Raw genomic sequence first — 25831 nt, 5'->3', positions numbered from 1 at the left:
ATACGAAAAATATGGCATAAATTTCGTGATTTAATTTAAAAATAATTGAAATCTATATCTCAACGACCTTCTATCTTAAAAAAATGTTTTAAATCTTTTCTAAAATCCTTTCCTAAACTAATTTTTTATATTTATATTATACTTTCTTTGCTTTTTTATTTGTATTATACTTTCTCTTCATCCTAAGTAAATAATCTGTTTTTTAAATTATTTTTACAATTATCTTATTTTGAATTTTCATTCTCATATTATATTAGTTTTTCTAACTAACTTTTTATATTTATATTAGATTTTATTTAATCATAATTAAATCATACGTTTTTTAAATTGTGTTTTTATGATTTTCTTTATTGTAATTTTGTTCTAAATGTAAAATATTAGAAATCATCTCATTTTTATTAATTAGCCTTATTTTAAAATTTTGAATCATATTTTTTTTTTTTTAAAGATTCGATGGGGGAAGAATAGCAAAACAAAATATTTATCAAATATATAGCGAATGCACTCTCACTTTCCTACTTTTCTTTAACCCTAAAATGCCTTCATCTCGATTTTTAGTTACACGATAACTAATTTTACCATTTACAAAATTTTAGCATAAATCCTGTTTTTCTTCTAAGAAATGATCTCCTACACTTCTTGAATTTTAAAAATTGAATGTAATTTTTTTTTTCAAATATTATATTTGATCTTATCTTCAATTTTAAATGTTATTTTATCTAATTTTTCAATTTTTATTTTTTTATTGGTTTTATTTTTTGTTTTCAATTGGAAACAAGTCTACTTTGGAGACTTGACTTAATCAATCAAATCTGTGCATAGATGAAAGACTCAACTTAATCGGCCATCAACCAAGAGTCAAAGTCGCAAAGTCTTCTCTTTCCAAAGTGATTCATATCAAGCCATTGTGTAAAGTAGGCCACACATATAAATGGTGTTGATATTAACCAGTTTGCCTTGGGGGTCTTAAACCCGCATTGATAGATTCGATCAAGGAAGGATGTACCATTGTCGAATATTGTTTGTTTCTCTTTTGGAATGAGAGAGAACCATGCCCGAAGGAGGAAGAGATGAAGACAAAATTGAAGTTGGAGGTGTGACCACTGTTGGTGGAGGAGCCAATATCGAAGAGGAAAATAACGGCGACTTGATTAGAGAAGAGGTTGGTGCAGTGCTTAGAGCCTGGTCAGGAGAGACACCAATGGTCTTTAGATGTTTGTTTTTAATTACAGTGTAATTATGGATATTTCTTAATAAGTCAATTACAATCTCATTTATATGATTGGGGGCAGTTTAGACTTTTATAAATTCGTTTATTTCTTATTTTTAATTTGTTTTATCATTTTTACGGATGAGACATTGATTTGCCATTTTTACAAATCAAAAGTTAAAATCTGTTATTCCTCTTGTTAGTTATTTTTTGGAAGATTAGCGATTGGGAGAACTGGTGATCAAACTTTCAAGCTTTTATATTCTGAAGTTTCAAAGCTCAAAAGATATGAAGAATACAACTCTATCAAAGTTTCGATGATCGGAAGACTAAAGCTTTGTAACTCTAATGAGTGTAGTTCTTCTAAAAAGTTGAAACCAAAACTTCAAAGATCAGCTAACTTTCAAATCCAAGAATTATAACTTCAACAACAAGTTGCAAAATCCTCGAGACAAATTAATATAGAGAATAAGCTGTAAAGTCATTAAAATAAGTTTACTTTTCAATATAAAACATAAAAAATTCATTTATTAGAGATTATACCGATATATTTAAATAAATACAAATACAGTCAAATCCATTTAGCAAATTAATTTTTTAAAAAGAAAACTTGTCGAGTAGTCCTTACATAAATAATTATGTGCTATTAATTAATTATATGTTTCATGAATATTGAAAGTATGATGTCATGAACAATAGAATGATCATTAAAATTGAAAGGTATGGAAGTGATCCCTTATCCATTTTATAATCATGAAAAAAAAAAACATCCATCAAATATTGAAAAAAAGAGTAGTAAATAAAGTTTTTTAATTTTATATGAGCACTTTTTATTATTTGTTTTTAATAATAGTTTTTTTTTTCCATAATGTATAAAAACAAGAAAATTAATAGTGTATATTAATAATACTAATATAATTAATGATATATGTTTTAGTTCAGAAGTCTTTTTCAATTTTTATCCTTAATCTTTTACGTCCCTTTTGGTACAACCATTTCATTTTTTATTTTTATTTTTGAAACTTAATCTTATGTCTTTCACATTACTTACAATGATTTACATCTTTGCTAAGTACAATACTTGAATTCTTAGTCAAATTTTAAAAACAAAAATAAATTTTTAAAAAACTATATTTTTTTTCTTTCAAATTTTAGTTTGATTTTTTAAATCATTGATAAAAGTAGATAACAAATGAAGAAATTTAGAAGTAAAAATAGTGTCTATAAATTTAATTTTTAAAGACAAAAAACAAAAAATGAAAAATCAAATGATTACCAAACGAGACTTTAATGTTATGATTTCATGCGCTATATATTAACTTTTTTTTTTCAATTAGGTCTTACTCTTTATGGTAAAATATTATATTAACATATAAAAAGTAGAGGTTAATTTTAAATAATTTATTGGATATAATAACTTCGAAGGTTGAATCTCTCCCCACATTTTTTTCATAAAAAATATTATTGGCTTCGTTTTAATGTTGAAATATATTTCTAAATGTGATTTTTTTTTAAAATTATATATATAAAAAACCGTCTCATAACTCAGCACTAGTAAGTTGACCAAAAAATTACTTGTTGGCATAATAACAACTTATAACCATTTAAAAATATATATCATTTGAAAAATGTATAAATCAATACTTTTACATATAATGGTTGTAAGTATCTGACTAGAAAACGAAGGTGATAATAACTCAAAATTGAACTAATAGTAAATAAAGACATGATCTTAATAAAACGTCATATGGTTATAAGTTAGTCAGAGTGATCATGTACCAAAACTTTAATATCCCGTGTATTTTTGACACCCAAATTATTTTTCTATTGTTTCTTTCTTTTGAGAACAAATTGATGTTGTAGACTAAGTTCTCAAAAATATTTGAGAAAGTGTATTTCATCATGTTAATAATATATGTATATATATTTATACAAATTTCTACTTGAAAAAAAAATAAAAAAGAACTCATCAAGCCAAAATAATATAACTCGACTAGTGTAGCGTTTGAACTATCAACTTTACGGTTAAAGTTTCCTCACCACCAAATATTATAAATAAATAAATAAAATAAAATAAAATAAACTCATCGATCACTACTTCAAGTTCATAAGAAACCTATTGGGCTTCAAGTTTGAAGGGAAGCCCACTAGGCCCAGTACAGGAAAGAGCCTGTTTTGCATGTAGGTGTGCAGCCCAACTTTTTTTGTTTGTTAAATAAAAAATAATAATAATAAATACACTTTTTTTTTTTTTTTTTTAAAAAAAAATGAAAGAATTTTATTAAGCTTTAACCAATACTTCTCAACTATATGAAGGAAAGAAACAAGAAAATTTGACAACCATCCGACAGCTAAAATTGTATGAATGTATAAAATGGATATATGTATTTGCGTAGATAACGTTACCTTACAATAAATTGATAAAATGTTCTTTTACTTTTATAGAGAGGCAATGAAAAAAATTAGGGGTGTTCAAAAAAATCCGGTAACCCAATCAATTCGGACTATCCAACCCAAACCGCAAGGATTGGATTGAGTTAGACTTTATTTTGGGTTGGATTGGATTAAAAATGTTAAAAAAATATTAAATTCGGATTGGGTCTCGGGTTACCCCATTTCAGGGTCGGGTTATATATATCTATATATATAAAAGTTAAAAGAAAAACAGTCAAATTAAAAATAAAAAAAAGAACCGGTGACCCAACCCGACCCAACCCGAAAATTTTGGGTTGGGTTGGGTTGGTTTGACCCTCCAAAAAAGAACTACTAGGTTCATTATTAGTCAATCTAAATTTTTGGGTTGGTCTACAAAAATCTTTCAACCCGGTCCAATCCGGACTATGTACACCCCTAAAAAAAACTTCCATACCATAATTCAATTGAACCATGCTCAAGTTTAAAATTAAATTTGTACATCAAAACACAAGGGTACGTTGTTAATAGGTGTGTATATATATTGATTGAATAGGTAACATTATTATTATTATTATTATTATTTGACTACATAGCTATAATATTATGGAATTTGTATTGGGTGTCAGATTAGGAATAGTATATTAAGGACGTGCCACCTAATTTCTTCAATTTGCATATATGTCATTTTACTAAAATCCTATTTTTGGTTTCTACATAATGACTAAATTATCCAAAGCTATTTATTTATTTCTTTCAAGCATGAAACCCTACTTCTCCCTTCATTCTCCCTTCGGTGGCAATCCCCCCTCCTCATCTCTTTCTTTTTCTTCTTTTGCTCCTTCTATTTCTTCTCACCAACAAGCCTCCTCCGGTGACAATAGACTTGATGCGAACACCTAACCATCGTACAACTTTAGACCATGTTAGACCTATCTATTCATGAGCAGAGATACTTTTTTTTCCTCAGTTTTTTCCCTTCAAGTTCATCCACGCATGAAGATTGTTCTCAAAATCGATTTTGTTTTTAATTTTGTATTCGATTTATCTGTTTGAGTCCAATAGGATGAATTGAGAGGGTATTTTGAAGATCATCCTCTACATTTTGTATAAAAATCGATATTGTTCTTAATTTTGTGTTCGATTTATCAGTTTTGTATGAAAATTGATTTTCAATGATCATTCTCTATATTTTCAATCGATTGTTTCAATTTATCAATATGGTAATCTCATTCCTTAGTTCCTCGTGACTAGTGTTTATCATTCTTATAATGGATGGATATTTGTTTGATTCTGTTTCAATTTGTAAGAAAAGCATGTGAGCGAAAATCTTTTGCATACTTTTCCATCTACGGGTTATGATTGCCTCAGAAAGTGTTTGATTTCATCCTTTTTTGACCTTAGTAATAGGTATTTGCTTATGCATATGCTTTTAATGCATTAATTTTTTTTTTTTTATGAGTGATTGTCAACTGTTTGATATTTGATTGTCATATGATTATTATCCTATTGATATTTGGTTTCCATTTGTTTACCTTAGTAATTTTATGATGTTCTTTTTGGTAGATTCTAGAGTTTTTAGTTTCAGGAATGACGTCCTAAATCTCTTTGTACTCGTAGTTTATAAACTTGTATAAACAAATTGTTATTAATAAAATAAAAATTATTTTATTTTGTACATTAACTCAATCCAATAAACTAAGGTCAAAGGTTATTTTATGTAACTTGAACAGTATATGGTAGACATATAGGTGGATCATGTTAAGGTAATAATCTGAATGATTTGTAGTACATGGATAAGGTTGGGTACATTATCCTACGAATACATCTCACTTTATAATTGTTACAGTTCTTGTAAAATGTTACAAATGATCTAATCCTGATCGTTCATGTGGAGACATCTGAGTAGAGGTATGTTTTACAAAGAGTTTGTATAGGACCGAACTACGAAATGATTACTTGAAATGATCGTTCATCTGGAGACACTGTTACTTAAAAAGATTTACATTTCACTAGGATGACCATAGGTGACTTGACTTTAATCCATAGTGAGTAGTGAATATCTGCCTATAAGGATGGTCCTTTGATCTGTATTAGTGAAAGTGACCCGTTCACTGACTCAATATGCCTACTATTTTGGGAATTCGCTCGAGTGGGGAGCTGGGAACACAACTACAAAATATGGAATTCACTCCTTTAAATTGTAAGAGTAAGTAGATAAATTGCTCTATCAAGAAATGATTCCGAGTCTTGAACAATGAGGCGCCTCACCCTTTCACTAGTTAGAGATGAGTCTAGTTTATAGTTGGACTATAACTAATTGTTCATTAGAGGGATAAGTGGTACTTAAGAAGTTAGATGTAACTACAGAGGTAAAACGGTAATTTTGACCTAGATGTAGTTGAAGGAACTCTATTTTCATTGAATACAAAATTTACAGTAAACAAGCAACAAGATATGTATTTAATTCTAAATTACAGCATGCTATAAAAGAAAGGTTCTCAAGAAACCTCACCTTTGAAGACCTTTCTTCGTGTTTTCCCTCGAACAAATCACGAACTTCTTGAAGAGACCTTCTTCAAGATTAATCTCAAACAAAACCGGATACTACCATGAAAGATACATTGGTATTCTCGGGGTGAAAACACAGGAGCGATGAGCTAACTATTTTGGTTAAGAGGGAAAACTTAATGTAAAGGAGGAATATTGAGAACTCTTAAAACTCAAGACAAAACACATAACTCTTCTGTCTTTTTCTTTCTCAATCATCCAACCAACCTTATAAGAAGAAGAAAAAAAATATTTTTCTTTTTATTCTCTTTGCCAAAATAACCACCACGCACTTACGTGGGTGGAGAGAACAGAATGGGAAGGGAGTCAACTCACTTCCTTATTATTAAAATAATAATAATAAGATAAATATAAATATGATAACTAACTTATCATATTATATATATTAAATTATATGTTATATCAAATATAACATATAACCTATAGTTTTAATATTGTGTCACATACAATATAAACTATAGTTTCTTTTCTTATTAATATAACATTTATTATAAATCATATTTATATTAAATTTAACAACTATGAATTCAATTCATAGAAACTATATTTGAATCTCATTCAAATATTTATTTCCTCCTATTAAGCTATAATGTATCAAATACATTATGATCATTATATCACATATAATTGAAATAACTTAATTATATCATATATAATTAAATCCCTCTATTAATTTGAACAATTCAAAATAATCCAAAAAATTATTCTCAACTAAATCCTATTGAACTACCAAGGGGACCTCATGGACCTGTAGCTTGAAGTTCAAACGGTACATGAATAATTAATTAGACTCTTTAGTTACATTATTCACCATCCGTTGACTGTTGAGCACTCCACTTAAGACCGACACCAACACTCTTTGCACTACAAATATATTTCTGTGTCCATTGGATATAATCAATTAACAGTACAATGATCCTTCACAAATTGCACGTAAGTACAGTTGGACAAAATTACCGTTTTACCCCTGTAGTTACATCTAACTCTTTAAGTACCACTGATCCCTCTAATGAACAATAGATCATAGTCTTACTATGACTAAACCCCTCTCAGGCCAAGAGAGGGAATGGTGCCACATTGTTCAAGACCCTTGCCTCGGGGAGTGAGTGAATTCCATCTTGTGTTGTTATGTTCCTAGCTCCCCAATCAGACGAATCCCCAAAATGGTAGGCTTGTTGAGTCGGCGATCTGGCCACTCTTACCCAAACAAATCAAAGAACCGCCCTCATAGGCATGAGTTCACAACTCACTCAAGATTCAAGTCATGTTACCTATGGTCATCCTGGTGAAATGTAAGTCTCTATTATGAATGGTGTTATATAATGAGACTAAACATTTCGTGGTCCGGTCTTATACAAACTCCTTTGTATAGAATATCTCCGCTTACATGTCTATACATGAATGATCAGGATCAAATCATTTATAGTACTTTATAATAATTGTAACACCTACAAAGTGGGTCATACTCGTAGTGTCACTGGGATAAGTGATAAGGTACCCAACCTTATCCATCTACTACAGATCATTTAGGTTATCACTTAAACATGATCCACCCGTATGTCTCTACATACATGTTTAAGTTACAAAGATAACCTTGGATGTTAGTTTATTGGTTTGTGGTTAATGTAACTAAAATATCATATATTTTATAGACAATGAATAAAATATCAAATATTCTATTAAACACATAATGAGTTTGTTCAACAATGTTTACAAACTATAGGACCCTATGAGATTTAGGGCATCAACACTAACAACAAGTAATTTGTGAAGGGTTAACTTACTGTTGATTGATTATATCCAATATGTTGGGTTTTATGCCCTAAAATTTGTAGATAATGAATGTAATTAAATGATCATCATTAATAAATAGTTATTAAGGATTTTATCAATAAGTGTTATTGATGTTTTATTTAATTTTGCCTTATTAACCCTAAAATCCAATAAACTAACATCTTAAGTTGTCTTATGAGTCTTAAATTGTATGTAGATGTTGGATTGTATTAGCAAAAAGAGAAAGCAACAAGGATCAATAAACACTCTAATTCATTAATTTAGGCAGAAACTAAAGCATGCTCTTGCAGAAAAAAGTGGATTTCAAGTCATACTTTTGTAGAAGTTCTTCAAAGCATTTTCAGCCGCTAACTTCTCCAAATCTTGTTATGAACCACCTTAAGATCTTCCAGCTATCCTCTTGGAGCTTTAGATTGAGTATTTGGACTCAAAATAAGCTTGAATGAAGGGAACTTGGAGAAAAGCTCACAGCAGCAACCCACTTGAAGAACACCTTCTTCACCACGAATTTTTCAGGAAAAATTCTATGGATTGCATACCTCAATTTCACTCCAATATTCTCAATATATTGCAGACTATCATGCAAAGAAGATGGCTGCATGAGATGCAGCTCATGCTTGGAGTTATTGAAGCAAAAAATGAAGTGGGTTTTGTGTGAGCTACTTTGAAGGTGTAATGGAAAATCCTATAAATCCATTTGTGTTATTTATCTTTTTCATATTTTCATTGATTTAAAAAAATTATTTGTTTTCTAAAATTGAAAATATAATTAATTTTACAAAATTAATTTCATAAATTAATTTTCTTAATAAAATTAAGAAATAATTATAATTAATTTAATATAAAATATTAAATTAATTTTATACAAATCCACCTTCATATCTTTAAATCATATTGAAATATAAACTATCCAATTCCGTTTAATTCTTAAAATTAAATATGTAATTATATCTCATATAATTACTAATTCCTTTAATTCAAATTTGAACGTTTCAAATTAACTTATCATGCTACTCTAAAACTAATCCATTTACAAGTTAGTAGGGGGACCTCGCAGACCTACAGATCATGGGCTCCGATGATCCGAGATTAATTGGCTAAACTCATTACACCGAATTAACCCCAATTTTTTAACTAATGGGTCACTCTACTAAAGCCCATTGTTGAACTCCCTTCACTGTAAATATATTATGTCCACTCGATATAACCATGATTAGTAAGTTAACCCTTCACAGGTTGTTCGTAATAACAGTTGGGTCAAAGGTCTGTTTTACCCCCGAGATTACCTCTTATTCCTTAAGTCCCACTGATCCTCTAATAAACAATTGATTTGTGATCCAATCAACAAACTGAGTCCTTCTCAGGCTAATGTAAGGGTGGGGCCCCTTGTTTAAGACTTGGAGTCAACACTGAAGGGAACAACCTCTCTACTATCCCTAAAAGCGGGTAGTAGTGAATTCCATCTTGCACTCTATGTCCCCAGCTATATATTCGGTCTTACCCTTGAAATGGGAGTTTATTGAGCCGGCGTTGTTGAGCCAACCTTCACCTATGCAAATCTAAGGATAGTCCTGAATAAACACGAGTTCATAGTTAGCTCAGGATTAAGGTCAGGTTACCTAGGTCATCGCTTTGAAATAGTCAGTCTTAACATGTATGAATTAGGATCACTTCGTTTGTAGCACTTTATAACTCTTTGTAACAACTACAGAGTAGGCCACATTCAATAGTGTTACTAGAATCAGGCACCCAACCTTATTCATATACTATAGATCATTTTGACTCTTTACTTGAACTTGATCTACTTTTATGTCTCCACATAAAGTTCAAGTACTCATATAATAGTCATGGGTCTTTTTAGGTTTATTGAATTTCTAATAAGCAATACATATATTCAATAACAACTTATTGAATTTTTAGAATAAGTTTTATTGTTTACAAACCACAAGTTTTAGGACATAAAACCCAACAAACTCCCACTTGGACTAAAACTCCAGTGGTACTCATATATACGAATATATAACGCCGAGTTTCTAAATTTTATAGAGAAATACAATAAACCAGATCATCCCATACCCATGGTTTATCATTCAGTATCCCATACCCAATATTTCTTCCACTTGCCCTAGGTTATTTAACTGGTATTCCTAGTCTTACTAGGTGATTCTCAAATACTTTAGCCGAGAGAATCATAGTAAATATGTTAGTGTACAATAGACTTCTTATTAAGCTATATGGGGAATGCATTTTATTCTCAATAATGACCAGGAAGTCATACTTTCCTCCTACTACATTGAGGTACTCTCAACTCTTTGAGTAAGGTGCATCTGGCTTGTCTTAACAACTTTTATTAACAATGTTAAATAGATCTAGAAATTTTTAAATTTTCTATACTTTGATCACATTGATTTCTAGAATTTTTAAATATTTGAATATTTATAAATGTTTTTTAACTAGTTTGATTCTCAACAGAAGTTATTGTGAGACAGAACAAACATAATTTTCAAAAATGAACATTTCATTTACAACAAAAATATATACATTTTGTTCTTTACAAGATAACAAAAGCAAGTCAGATTATCATCAAGCAACAATATTTCCACTGGTTAAGATGAGGAAGCGGTCCTCAGAAACTAGTTTACCTGTTTAGTTTTCTCTACTCTCTTCTCAGGAAGGTACTGAGGGTAATTTCTCTTCAAGTGTCCTTCTTCATTGCAGTGGAAACACTTTCCTTTGTCTACATCGTTATTCTTGTCTTTCTTTCCAGCGGGTTTCTTCTTCCCTTTCCCTTTGCTCTGTGAAGTGGAAGCAACATCAGGCTTTCTAGAGGACGTTCCTCCATTTTCAGCAGTTGTAACGTCTACTTCTGATTCCAGACCTTTAGTTCTCAACATAGTCTAGTAAGCCTGTAGCTCATTCAGCAAAGTAGTCAATCTGTATTCAATTTTATTCATGAATGCATTCGTACAGAACTGCAGAAAACTCTTTGGAAGAGATTCTAGAATAAAATCGACTTGACTTCTCTCGTCAACAAAAGTGTCATTTACTTCCACCACATTAAAGTGGGCCATCATGTTCAGGACATGTTCACGAACAGAGGCCCCCTCTTTCATGCGAAAATTGTAAACGTACTTTATAGCATCATGCCTTAAGGAGAAGGACGGTTGTCGGAACATCCCTCGTAAAGATTCCATAATCCCTTTGGTAGTACCTATATCCCCATGTTTCTTCGCCAAAACATCCAATATGCTGGCGAGGATATAAGCACGGGCTTTATCATTTGCCCTGCTCCATCAATCATATGCATCCTGAACAGTTCAGTTTGTGTTAGAGCTCGGAATGGGGAGACGATCTTCTGTTAAGACAAACCGTAAATCGTCTAGCACCAGTATAGTATTCAAATTTGATTTCCAGGTTGTATAATTATCCCCTATTAGCTTATCAGATGCCAACAATTGTACTTGTGAACTTCTCATTCTAAAATTATAAACAAATTCTATAAGTGAATTGCTTTTAAATCCAATCAAGTTTTAGTAAAGTATTAATATACCCAAAATTATTTTTTCAACGATACTACAACAAGACATTCTTGACTAAATACTATCTCCAGAATAACTCATATTCTGAAAGTAATTTATCTACCGCTTTTGGTCAGAAATTACTAACACTTTAATAATTTTGTAAGTGTAACCCTCCATTTTCAGACGTTCGAGGTCAGCCCCAACTATGCTACTGAAATAGAGAGTCAAGGTTGGGAATGGACCTAGGAAATCCTATCCATTCCTGGAGTTTGAATTGTTCTGAATCCTATGTTACAACCCTCCGTGAGGATAACCGTCGTTAAACGACTAGCAAAGGGTCACTTAAAGCTAACTAGCAGGAGTAACATAGTAATCTTACGGTCCAAACTAACGGAAGAGACCGCAAAATATGTTGACACATATCCTTCACCCACTTATTATGAACTACTTCCCCCGTTTACCTTGTTATCGACTCATAAAAACACTTTCCGTATGGAGGTCACTCCCAAGGTGACACGAAGCGTCATATGAATCTCACGGTGTAAACTTTATGGAGATGTGGTAGTTGAAGTCTATTATCACATAATTGATTTAATGTTGAACAACTTCCCCTTATTCACCGAAATCTAGATTTACACTAAAAAAATACTTTCTGTATGGAGGTCACTCCCAGGGTGACAAGAAGTACCGCTTAAATATGGATTGTGAACTCTTAGGGATGTGAGAGCTAAAATAACATATTGTATATGTTATTAATCTCCCATTGAAGTTTTCTAATAATTTTATCATATAGAAGTTATTAAACTCCCACTGAAGTATTCTATTTATTGGGTAAATTTATACTTAGGTTCTTTTCGGCTAATAAAAACAATCCTAAGTCTAAGTGGTTTATCCAAGTATAACACTTATAAATGGATTTAAACCTACAATGTCTAGGTGATAAAGCGTTTTATTACCACACATTGCTCACGTATACTCATAAAACCAGTTAACAACACTCAATAATACAACCATAATCCCCAGGTAGAAGGTGTTCTGTAGACTGTCAACTTAAGTACCCCCAACCTTAGACGAGATTATACACCAGTTGAGTTTGTAACTCGAGTTTTACAAGTTTAGCGATCGATTTTAACTATTAAATTGAGTAGTTAACCTACGTGAGCATGCAACTGTTCTTTGTTATGGATTTTAAATATCTAACTCAATTTTATAACAACATAAAAAAATTTAGACATGCTAAACATCCACAACACACATCAAAGGCATTCAATATTTAATATAACAATTATATTAAATAAAAGAAACCCTAACATGCATACAATATATTATAACATATTATAACATACTTTCAATGCATGTAACATGCTTTCTATGGTGGGATTTTAAATCTACATGACATATTGTATGCACATACAAGATTTATTTAATTATAACATACATCAAATGCATAAATAATTAATTAGAAACTGATATGGTTTTAGTTTTGGCATAAACAAGCAAACAAAAGCCTATTTATTATAAAACAGTTTCTCAATTCTGGACTGCTCAAACTACTTCAAACCAAACCCAAACAGATTGAACCGGACCAGAAAAGTCTGAACCGGACCAGCCAAAAACCTTTTGAGGCTGAAATGGATAGGACCTCAAGAAAACGGGTCGAACCGGCTGCTCTTGCTCCATGCTCAAAATCTCGCTAAGGCTCATCGTGTAGCACTGATATCTATCGTCTAGCATCTGCCTGATCATGAAGTGCCATCGTATAGTGCTTCTCACATTCGTCTAGTGCTCGCACAACGCTACACGATCATGTAATGCTATCATATAGCGTCGGGCAAACCCACACGATTATGTAATGCTATCGTATAACACTTTAACGCATCGTTCAGCGCCCGCGCAAAGCTACATGATCGGGTAGTGCCATTGTATAGCATTTCAACACATCTTTTAGCGCCGCAGCTACACAATTGTGTAGTGCCATCATATAGAACTTCAACGCATCGTTTAGCATCGCAGCTACACGGTCGTGTAGTGCCATCGTATAACACTTCAACGCATCGTTTAGCACGCGCCGCTACACAATCGTCTAGTGCACAACACTACAACGACCAGCGCCCGTAGCTACACGATCGTCTAGCTTTTCTTCACACCGTTTAGCGCCTGTAGCAAGACGATCGTCTAGCATTGAAACCTTAACAACAATATTTGAGCAGAGGCCGAAAAAACTGGAATCTGCAACTCGGCCTTCTTCACTTGTTTCTTCAATTATATCTTAATTTCAACTCTAATGACTCCAAATGAATTATAGACTCTTGAGAACACATAAAAACTCATCAAACAAGAGCCAATTACAAATTTAGTCAAGAAATCGAAGAGAAATTAAATGCCAAAACTCATAAAACCATATTAGTGCACCATTTTCATATAACTCATGAAAAATATCCACCGCACCAAGATTAAACCAAATTAAATGCTTATATGATGCTTTGATACCAATTGTTGGATTGTATCAACAAGTAGTGGAAGCAACAAGGATCAATAAGCACTCTAATTCATTAATTTTGATAGAAACTAAAGCATGCTTATTCAGAAACAAGCAGGTTTCAAGTCATACCTTTGTAAAACTTCTTTAAAGCTCGATTTTCAGCTGCGAACTTCTCCAAATCTTGTTATGGACCACATCAAGATCTTCTCCACTATCCTCTTGGAGCTTTAGATTGAGTTGTGGGACTCAAAATAAGCTTGAATGAAGGGAACTTAGAGAAGAGCACATAGCAGCAACCCACTTGAACACCTCTTCACCACGAATTTTTTAGCAAAAATTCTATAGATTGCATACCCCAATTTCACTCCAATCTTCTCAATATATTGCATACTATCATGCAAAAAAGATCTCTGCATGAGATGCAGCTCATGCTTGGAGTTATTGAAGCAAAAAATGTAGTGGATTTTGTATGAACTACTTTGAAGGTGTAATGGAAAATCCTTTAAATCCATCTTGTGTTATTTAATCTTTTTTAATTTTTAAATTTATTTTAAAAATCTATTTGTTTTATAAAATTGAAAATATTATTGATTTTACAAAGTTAATTTCATAAATTAATTTTCTTAATAAAATTAATAAATAATAATTTAAACAATTTAAATAATTCTAATTAATTTAATATCAAATATTAAATTAATTTTATACAAATCCACCTTCATATATTTAAATCATATTTGAATACTAATTCTCCAATTCCATTTAATTTTTAAAATTAAACGTGTAATTATATCTCATATAATTACTAATTCCTTTAATTCTAATTTGAACGTTTTAAATTAACTTATCACGCTGCTCTAAAGCTAATCCATATACGAGCTACTAAGGGGACTTTGCGGACCTACAGATCATGGGCTCCAACGATCCGAGAGTAATTGGCTAAACTCATTACACCGAATTAACCCTGATTTGTTTACTAATGGGCCACTCCACTAAAGCCCAAAGTTGAACTCCCTTCACTGTAGATATATTATGTCCAATCGTAATAATGGTTGGGTCAAATGTCTGTTTTACCCCCGAGATTACCTCTTATTCCTTAAGTCCCATTATCCTCTAATGAACAATTGATTTGTGATCACTGAGTCTCTCTCAGGCCAATGAGAGGGTGGGGCCCCTTGTTCAAGACCCAAAGTCAGCATTTAAGAGAACAATCTCTCTACTATCCCTAAAAGTGGGTAGGAGCGAATTCCATCTTGCACCCTATGTCCCCAACTATCTATTTGATCTTACCCCTGAAATGGGAGTTTATTGAACCGACATTGTTGTGTCAACCCTCACCTATGCAAATCGAAGGATAATCCCAAATAAACACGAGTTCATAGTTAGCTCAGGATTAAGATCAAGTTACCTAGGTCATCGCTTTGAAATAGTCATTCTTAAACAGTAAACATCGTTATAAAGTAAGAGTGACTGATTTCGTGGTCCGATCTTGTACAAACCCATTTGCACTGGACACCCTCACTGAATTAGGATCACTTCATTTGTAGCACTTTACAACTCTTTGTAACAACTATAGAGTAGTCTACATCTAATAGCATTACCAGAATAAGGCACCCAACCTTATTCATATACGATAGATCATTTTGACTATTTACTCGAACTTGATCTACTTTTATGTCTCCACATAAAGCTCAAGTACTCATATAATAGTCATAGGTCTTTTTAGGTTAATAGGATTTCTAATAAGCAATACATATATTCAATAACAACTTATTGAATTTTCAGAATAAGTTTTATAGTTTACAAACCACGAGTTTTAGGACATAAAACCCAACAGTAGAAACATATAGGGATCTATGTTCAATTGGTTCCAAAAAGTTTTATCCTTTACATTCTGTGTTTTTCTCTATTTTAACTGGTTCCAAAAATGAACTCACTGATTCAAAGGTGATTAATCGCTTCTGCATTGGGAATTCAATTTCTTAATTTAGACGATATAGCAATAGGCTTCTGCATGTCTGTTTTTGTCATGTTGAGAAATTTCATTTGTTGGCATCCAATATTTGTCTGATTGTCATGTGATTGCTATCTAATTTCTTTATGATTGTTATGTGATTTTCATAAGCTTTTAAGTACTTTATGATTTCTATTTGATTGTTATGTGATTTCTAACTTAGTGATATCTAATTGCCATGTAATTTTCATTACATATTGAGTATTTTATGATTTCTATCTAGCTATGTGATTGTTATATGATTGTCATGTGATTTTCATTAGATATTAAATACTTTGTGATTTCTATTTGATTGGCGTATGATTTTCATGTGATTGATATATGATTGCTATATGCTTGCTAGTTGATTGTGATCATGTGATTTTTATTAGATATTATGTATTTTGTGATTTCTATTTGATTATATCTGATTATTTACTACTTGTATTGCAGAGGTGAACGACATTATATTGTCTCTGATTGTTTAACGTCAAGTAGGAAAACCTTAGAATCAAATGATTCCTTCGATTGGTGAATTGGCAAAGTACACAAAGTCTAGTCGTTATAAACACGTGGGTTATAATAGAAGAGCATGTAAATTTGCACATGTTTGAACAATCATATTGGGAATATCAAAGATATTTTTATTATTTTTTTCATGTGAGTACAACGGTGTATTTTTTAGTATATTAGTTTATTGGTTTGATAATTTGTTTTTTTTTAGTATACCAATGCGTACCAATACTAAATAAGCATTAATCACAAATATATACTTTGTAACTTTTCAAACCAACTATTGCTTTTAATTTCAGGGTTGGTATCATGATTTCTCCTCACAAACTACTTATTATCGTTATGATAGATTGTTAAGTGATATCCAATAAGTGATTGCTAATAATATACCCAATATGTTATACATACAAATTTGATAGATTGTTAAGTGATACTATACCTAATAAGTCAATTAGATGACCATCAGATAATGTGGAAGTTCATATAGAAACCAGATGACAATCAAAAGACAACAGATGACAGTATTAGAAACTACTAATTATGTGATAAAAAAATAGAGGTAATCAAATGTCAATCAAATGACAATATTAGAAACTGTTAAATGTGAGATAAAAGAAAAAAGAATATAATCAGATGACAAGCAAAAGAAAATCAAATTGCAATATAAAAAACTACTAACTAATTGACAAAAAAATATAAGATAATAGAAAGGGCGAAATGTGTAAAAGTAAAAGAGAAGAAAAACTGATGTTCGGGTAATCGAAAGTGAAATAAAAATCAAATAACAATCGATATAATTGGCAATTATTATCAAATAGTAATCTAACAACAATCAAATAGCAATCCACATTAGCAATCGTATAGCAATCAAAATCAAATAAAAATCATATAGTAATGACATAACAATCAAATTTCATACGGTTGGTGAGCAGTGAGGGTATTTTTCCCTTTGACTTTCAATGTCTTACTTAAATTGAATTGGGCTGATCGGTTTTGTTATTTTTGCAATTTTTTTATTGAGTGGATATGAACCTAATTTTTATAACTTATTTTGATATACTTACCACTGACTCTAATTCTATCGTGAAGTATTCTAAAATTTATTGATATTCACATCTTCTAGCATTACAATGCATGCCTCTATAAAATCCCTAACTACATTTTAAATTAGAGGGTCGTTTTTAAGCGAAAAACAAATCTATAAGAACAACTAACCCCACAAAAAACTACATAAACACATATTCTCCCATGATCCAAGTAGGTTATTTGTTTTAGTGATTAAAAAAACATCATATTTGAAACGGTATATAACTTTGCCTTGGCATTTTTAGTCCACCAATCCAACTCTCTTTGCTAATCAATTAACTAGATTGTGCTAAACTATATCTTGCATAATGTAAATATTTTTTCCTATATTCTCTTCTTACATCAATATATAAAAAGTATTATTTTCTTAAAAAAAAACATATATAACAAAATTTCCCAAATAGCACAAATCAATTGAAAAAGTTCTAACACATCATCTTAACCATGTTTAATGAAAGTATAAAAAAAAATCATAATCTCTACCGATTTATATTCTCTATCATCTTCAAGTCTTTAACCTCCGCCCCATGCCAAAGCACAAAAGCTGATCACTAATGGCGATTCTCTCTTTACTTTGTCTGTCTGTTTCATGCATTAAAAAATGTTATTAAAAAAAAGGAGATGAAGAAGATGATGCAAGGGAAGGGAAGCGAGGGGCCGTTTGTGTTAGTAAAAGAGTGGACAAACCAATTGTTTAATCTGAGACGTACCTGCCAACTTTGGATGTGGCAAAGGAAAGACATTTATTATTTTAATCTCATGAACTTGCTGAGTTCATTGTATATTCATATAATCATATTAATATCAATTTCACCCTTTTTTTTAGAAAGAACAATACAAGTGGGGTGTGGGGGAAGAAAAAGATAAGGTTCTGTAATTGATAATGTTTTGTTAGAAAAAAAAAATTGGAAAAAAGAATCCAACAGCAAGATCTCTAAATTGCAGACTTTTTTATTCATTTAAAAAAAAGGGATTGATTTCAATTAGTCATGTACTGTATATAGATTGATGAGTTGAAGAACATGTTTCTTTATTCACGTCTTGATGTTGCTTAAAATGTGTGTCTTAATTATATTATATAATTTATTTTAGAGGCATTTGGGGTGGTCTGTAAATTTTAAATTAATTACCAAAGCCAAAAAGGGATGAGACAAGGCAACTTAGGAAAATCTATGTTAGATTTGTAATAATAAATGTATTGTCTTTTTAGTCTACTGTTCTCCCTACTATCTAACTACAAAGAATCTTGAGGACTAAATCCCCAACCTTAACCTTCTCTGTTTTTTAACTAACATTTTCAAACAATAGTTTCTATGATAACTACAAGAATAATAACATAACCCCCACCTAATGTATAATGTTTATTTTATTTTTTATTTTTTGGTTTAGCAGATATGTTGATACAGTTTCCAACCTCCAACTCCAAGAAAATGAACCATTAGCTTTCACTAGAGATGAGTTATGTATGTACCCTCATTTTGGCTATAACATTATACAACATGTTACCGGTAAATGAAAAATGCGTATTATGGTATGGTAAAGTGATATTGATATAATTAAATGTACCATAACATATTAGTTTAATTGGGTCAATCAACTGTGATTCAACTTGATATATCATAAAAAGAGATTCCGTGTGTACTTTTAAACTCACAAGTGATTGTTAAAAGTATTGTTATAATTAAATCTACCTATAATCTATGAGTTTAAGTTTTTGAGTTAGCAATAATAGAAATTTCGATGAGGCCAAAAACCTTCTCTCTTATGGGAGGATATTATAACCACTACTCCTTGGTGTACAAATTCTGAACACTTTTTTTATTATGATACGTTTCTTTCATCTATGTGAAATGACAAATTTTGTGTATTGTGTGTGTGTGAGGCTAGGCATTATATTTTGAAATTGATATAATATATACAAGTTCATGTCAGTTGAACTATGTTCATGTTGACTAAATCAATCATTTATGTACACATTTTGACCGTTAATACTAAACATAACGTTAACCAAACTAACTACGCACACATCTATATATATAACCAAAAGGTTAGAGGCCCAAATTTCAACCACATGTTGAAATTCAAAATACAAAAGAAAAAAGAAAAAAAAAACCATGTTTAAATATTGAATATGATGACATAATATTAGATTCTTAAGCATTTATAGAGTGAGGATCAAACCATCAAATTTTTTAGACAACAATTTATTCGTGATTTATCTAGAAAGCATTATATATACAACCTCTACCTATCTTCATAATAACATAATATTGTTTACTTTTGACATAAACTTTCATGATTTTACTTTTGGAATCATTCCAAAATGTCTCATACCAATAGAGATAATTTCTTGCATATATATTATGCATCTCTCTTTTTTTTCTAGTCAACAATGTGAGACTATGTTTGTACGTGTCAACTTTATCCACTAAATCATACTTGAATTTGTTAAATAATATGAGATGATGTTTTAGGGTTTTACGTAAATTTAACACAAACCCATCATATTTATAATCCTAAGGTACATAGTAATGAAGCAAAAAACATATTATATATAGTTTTCTCCGAATCTATGTAGTGCTAATAGAGCATATGGGGGATTGAAAACTATGGTGTATTTCACAAGCTAAGTCATTGAAATAATGATTATCCATTGTCCATGTTTATTTCTTCCTAACCTACAAAGTTAAATTAATTACCATTTTTTGTGGGGTATATTAATTAACTGATGGAAGTTGAGAAGAAAAAAAAAGTAAGGTAAAGAAAAAATTATCTAATATAATACCTACTTCTCTTTTCTCTTATTTATTATTTGACGTATCATTACATTATTCATTTATTAATATTTATTTATTTTATGGACTCTACGTAAAATTTAAATGTTATTATGAAAATTGTCTACATTATTGTGGTATTAGAAAGTTTCTCCAGTGAAGGAGGCTTCTCGAATGGCGTTCCAATGAAAGCAAGCAAGAAAGGATCGAAGAAATTAATGATTCAAACTGCAAAAGAGGCACCAAAATAAAATGAAATGATGAAGATAATACACTAACCCTCTCTCTGCCAAATAAATAATACATATTGTTGCAGAAATTTCTGACGATTTTCATGTGGGTGTCGCCTTTTACCATTCTAATATTTCTTCAACATATATTAAATGAGACCACTTGTGTTCATATTCTTTCGTATATTATTCGGAGAAATGAATCTTCGACTTCAAAGTTAAATAATATATAAATATTATGTTGGTTGAATTATGCTCATTAGTTTAGCTACATCCATTCAGATCATAAATATTTTGACAATTTATTTTTTTTCCTATTTGTATATCTTATACGTAACAAGTTTAAAAAACTACAAAAAAAATCTTTAATGAAGAAAGAAAAAAAGGAAAGAAAATAATTGAAAAACATACCTACCTGAAGTTGAAAATTGGTAGGTGATATCTAAGGTCAGGAAAATGAAGAAAAGATAATTGATGGAAATTAATTATAGACCAGATCTAGATTTAAAATCTTAATTTGATTTTACAAAACTAATTTACATTTCTGATTTTGACGTGAATTTTTTTAAAAGAAAGATTAAAAAGAATAATGATTATATTGTTTTGAAATAATTAATAAATTATCTATTTTTAAATTTTTTTTAAAGTGATTAGAGGTTTTGAGTTTTTTCTTTCTATGTGAATTAAAGATATAATATGATTTTTGAAAATTTGAATTAGATTTTTTTAAAAAAATTGGAATTAGATTTTATTTCCATGTTAAAAAATAGGCGGAAATGAGATTTCTTTTTCTTTTTCTCATTCTTTTTCTTTTTACGTGTGAGGATAAAAAATAGAGAAAAAAATTAATTTTTATATGTGACTTGAAAATTGGAAAAATTTAGATTTTTTTTCTTGTTTTTTTACTCATGATACTCAAAAATAGAAGAAAAATATATATATTCTTTTCCTGATTTAAAATGTGAAATTAATAAGATAATCTCTATAACTATCACTAATACAACGATACTTTGCCATATTTGTAAATATTTTAAAAAAATTTACAATTTAAAATAATTATCCTTTAATTTATAACAATCTTAGATTTCTTTATATGATGATATGAGAATAAGTTTTTTTTTTTTTGTAATTCAGCTACATGTAAGGGTAAATGCAGATTTAAGTCCGTGATCTCTTCACCTTACCTTAATTTAATTGAGTTGTATCGTGAAAAAATTAATTAATTTTTTCAATACAAAAAGTACGAAATACGAGGATTCAAAACCCAATGTAAAGGAAGGAACACATGCCAAGTCCACATAATAATAATCTAAGATTTGAACATTCTATAAGTGCTCTTTTTATTAATGAATAATAATTAATTGCATACTTTATCTTACATTATTGACGTTTTGTGAAATAAATAGCCCTTATAAGTTACATTATCAAGAATTTAATGAGGTAAAAATTAATTGACGACTAAATATTCCGTTAATAAATGCATTTATGAGATCTTTAGCAAAAGGAAAAAAAAAAAAAAAAACTGAGATTCCCTTGAATCATTGGAAATTTGAAAGAGGTTGGGAAGATTATTGAGAGAGAGAGAGATTTAAAATAAAGAAAAAATGCCAATGAATATCCAGCAAGTTTTTTTTTTTTTTTTTTCCCCCTCTCAATCATTTCAGCTGAATGCAATGTCAACAATCTCTTAAATCTTTGATTTGTTGATACATCCAATAATTTAAAAACAAGAAGTACAAAACTGGATATTATTGTTAAATGTCTCAAATTATTCATCAATTAATTTATTTTGGATATATGACACATGTCTCAAAGTTACATTATTGCATATATTATATTATATAATATATGATTGTGAGACTATGTATTATATTGGTGTGTTCCCCCCCGCCGATACCACCTTCTTTTTCAGCTTCTTCTTGTTCTGAAAATTTCTATAAAATTCGAGGCTTTGAGTTTGAGCATTTTGATTTGTTAATTGTAATTGTAATAATTAATTTAGAGGGATTTGGGGGGATGGATGTTGAGATGAATATTGAGGATGATATGGGAGAATTTGCAGTGGCAGAGAATTTAGAATTGAGCGAAGTGGGAGGTTTGGCTTTTGCTTTTGGTAGTTCCAATATTGGTGTAAGTAGTTCCACTTCCACTTCATATCCCATTTTTTCTTCTTTTAATAATCTCCCACCACCATCCACTTTTTCCATGAATAACCCCACTCAACCTGTTGCACCGCCGTCTTTTCCACCCTATTCCTCCGCTCCCCGGTGGACATCCAGCCATCTTCCCGCCACCCCAATTTCCGCCATGGTATGTATCCTCATCATACTCTTTAGTTTATTTTAATTTCACTGTTGGTTTGGTTTGATAACTATGTGATTTTTTCTTTGTTTTTTTTTTTTAAAGATTAAGTCTATAAACACTACTTTCGCCTTCAATTTTCTTTTTTCGTTATCTACATATAATCAAGTTAAATTTTGAAAAAAATTAAAAACTTACTTTTATTTTATTTTTTTATTTTTAAAATTTGATTAAGAATTCAACCATTGTACTTAAAAAAGATGTAAATCATTATAAGAAATGGAGAGAAAATAAACTTAATTTTTCAAAAATAAAAAATAAAAAGTAAAATGGTTATCACTTTTCGCATTTGTAAAACTAAAAACGAATTCCATGGATCACCATTTAGTTTTTCGGTTTTTTTAAACACAAAAAACCTCTTGAATTTTTAGTAACAATTTAGGGTTTTTTTAAAACAAAAAATACTTTTTTTTCCCCCAATTTCTTACTTATTATTTACATATTTCCAAGAACATAATAGTTAACTGACAATCAAAATAAGTTTTCTAAAAATATTTTTTTTAGTTTTAAAATTTTAGTTTTGATTTTAAAAATACATAAAAGGTTGATAAGAAAAACATAAAAAGTAATAGATAGAAGGTAGTGTTAATATTAATTATGAAATGAAGAATAAATACTTATCAAAGAGTAAATAACCGTTGGTTTGACAATTTTATTTTATTTTTCAAAATTAAGGTTAAAAAAAGAGATTTTCGAAATAGAGAAATTTGAAAAACTATTTACAGAAAACAGTAAAATCTGTTTAATTTTCTTTGATAGGGTATCTACCAATAATAAAAATCTATAGAATCTATCAATGATCAGTATTTTTTATCAATTTTTTTTTTTTACTATTTTTGTAAATAGTAATATATTTTTTCTATTTGTGATGGTGAAGATGTCTTTAAAACATTTCCAAGAACCAATTAAGGAGTATCCAATTTTTAAAAATTTTTTAAAGAAACTAAACCAATTTTTGAAAACTCAAAAAAAAAAAAAATCATATTTAAAGACATGATTTTGTTCTTTTAATTAATTTGAGTTATAATTGAAATGAGGTAGTGTGATGAGATAAGAGTGAAATAATATAATAATAATGATGGTTATAGAAGGGGGAGGAGGAAGAATCAGAATCAATGGGAGGGATGAGGGAAATGATATACAGAATGGCAGCGATGCAGCCGATAGAGATTGACCCAGAAACGGTGAAACCACCAAAGCGCCGTAATGTTAAGATTTCAAAAGATCCCCAGAGCGTAGCGGCAAGGCATAGAAGAGAAAGAATAAGCGAAAGAATTCGAATTCTCCAAAGAATAGTCCCCGGCGGCACCAAAATGGACACCGCCTCCATGTTAGACGAAGCCATTCATTACCTCAAGTTCTTGAAAAACCAACTCCATTCACTCCAAATCGCCGCCGCCACCACCTACCCCTTTCCCACCGCCATGTCCTCCGGTGGGACTACTAATTATAAACACTTGTTCCACTTTCCTCAACCCTCTGGACATAACCACGTGGAGGATGCTTAATTTTAATTTTTTTTAGTTATCGTTGTTGGTGGGAAGAATGTGTGGGATTGGGATTGATTGATGAGTAGAGTTCCAAAATTTGGTAAACTGTAAGATCAGTGAGGTTTTATGAAAGGGACATTTGATCTACTGCTGGCAAACTTTATGTCTCTCATGAGAATTTTTGTTTACTTCTCTTTTTTTATTGCACTTCAAACACAGTAGATGATGAATTAGGTTTCCTATTTAGGAAAAAATATATATTTATTTGCCAACAAACAAGTGTTGGATGGAATGGACAAGGTTGTTGTGTTTGTGTACTTGTTCCACCTAATATTATTTGCTTTACACTTTATTTTAAACTAATGGGTGGAACATTTTACTATAAGATTAGGATTTTTGAACTATAGATTTTTTAGCCGTTAAAGTTGAATTATGTTTGATTTTTGAAAATATGACCATCATGTTGATTGTTATTTTATTTGTTAGAATTAGGAAGCAAAGTAGTGAGAATATGAGAAAGTTTATAGTAAATTATTTTTTAAACTAATGTGTGTTTCAAGAGCTTTATATAACCCGTATAATAATATTCCTTTTTAAATTAGTGTGAGTCTCATTGCTTATTTAAGGAAGTGAGGACCATGGGAGGATGAATATATTGAATATTGATTTAATTTACAAAAAAAAAATTATGTTTATTTTAATTCATTTTTCTATCGATAAATTTTAAGGATCATAGTATGTATGCCTAAAAATTTTAAATTACATATGAGTAGAAATTTAGATTTTGTTAATGATATATATTAAATTATAAATTTAGTCTCATCTCTGAGATTTGTGATTGGTTCTTAACTTTAAAAAACACCTAATATGTCTTTGAAATTTCAAATTTGTATCTCATAAATTTTTAATTTTCTTTGTCTTTACTAAATCCTTGATGTATTAAAAAGTAAAAAAAACAAAAAAAAATGATTGATCTATTTATTATAAATTTAAATTTACTATCCAATGCAACCTAAGCTTTTAGTTTTTTTTTTTTTTTCATCTAGTCATAGATATGTGAAGTTTAAAATATTGTTGAGTTTTTGGACTAAATAAAAAAATATAAATCTCAAAGTTTGGAAGCTAAATTTGTAATTAAGTCATTACTTCTAATGATCTTGACTTAATTTCACAGAAATCAACTTAAAACCATATAATCTAATTATTCTTCTTCCAAAATATTATCGAAGTAAAGAATATTATATAATTTTTCAAAATATGTAGAGAAAGACAAAAACATAAATCATTCATATGAATAAAAATAAAATTATGTTAATTAATATTCATTTAAAGAAGTGATTGAAAATTATCAATTTTAAAATGATACGAGTTGTCCAAATTGACTCACTTATAGTCTT

At 30.0% G+C, this 25831-nt stretch overlaps 1 protein-coding gene across 1 annotated transcript; it reads left to right on the top strand.

Moving 5' to 3' along the window:
- Positions 1–22487: 22487 nt before the first annotated feature.
- LOC120076814 (transcription factor HEC2-like) lies at positions 22488–24656 on the top strand. The gene is made up of 2 exons (XM_039030741.2): positions 22488–22893; positions 24033–24656. The coding sequence occupies exons 1-2, from the start codon at positions 22600–22602 to the stop codon at positions 24450–24452; spliced, it is 714 nt and encodes a 237-aa protein (XP_038886669.2). The 5' UTR covers positions 22488–22599; the 3' UTR covers positions 24453–24656.
- The last annotated feature ends 1175 nt before the right edge of the window (positions 24657–25831 follow it).

Source organism: Benincasa hispida, chromosome 4, assembly GCF_027475165.1.
Source record: "Benincasa hispida cultivar pf3 chromosome 4, pf3_genome.v1.1, whole genome shotgun sequence".
NCBI lineage: Eukaryota > Viridiplantae > Streptophyta > Magnoliopsida > Cucurbitales > Cucurbitaceae > Benincasa > Benincasa hispida.
Note: the sequence above shows the minus strand (reverse complement) of the source record. Positions and strands in the feature narration are given on the sequence as shown.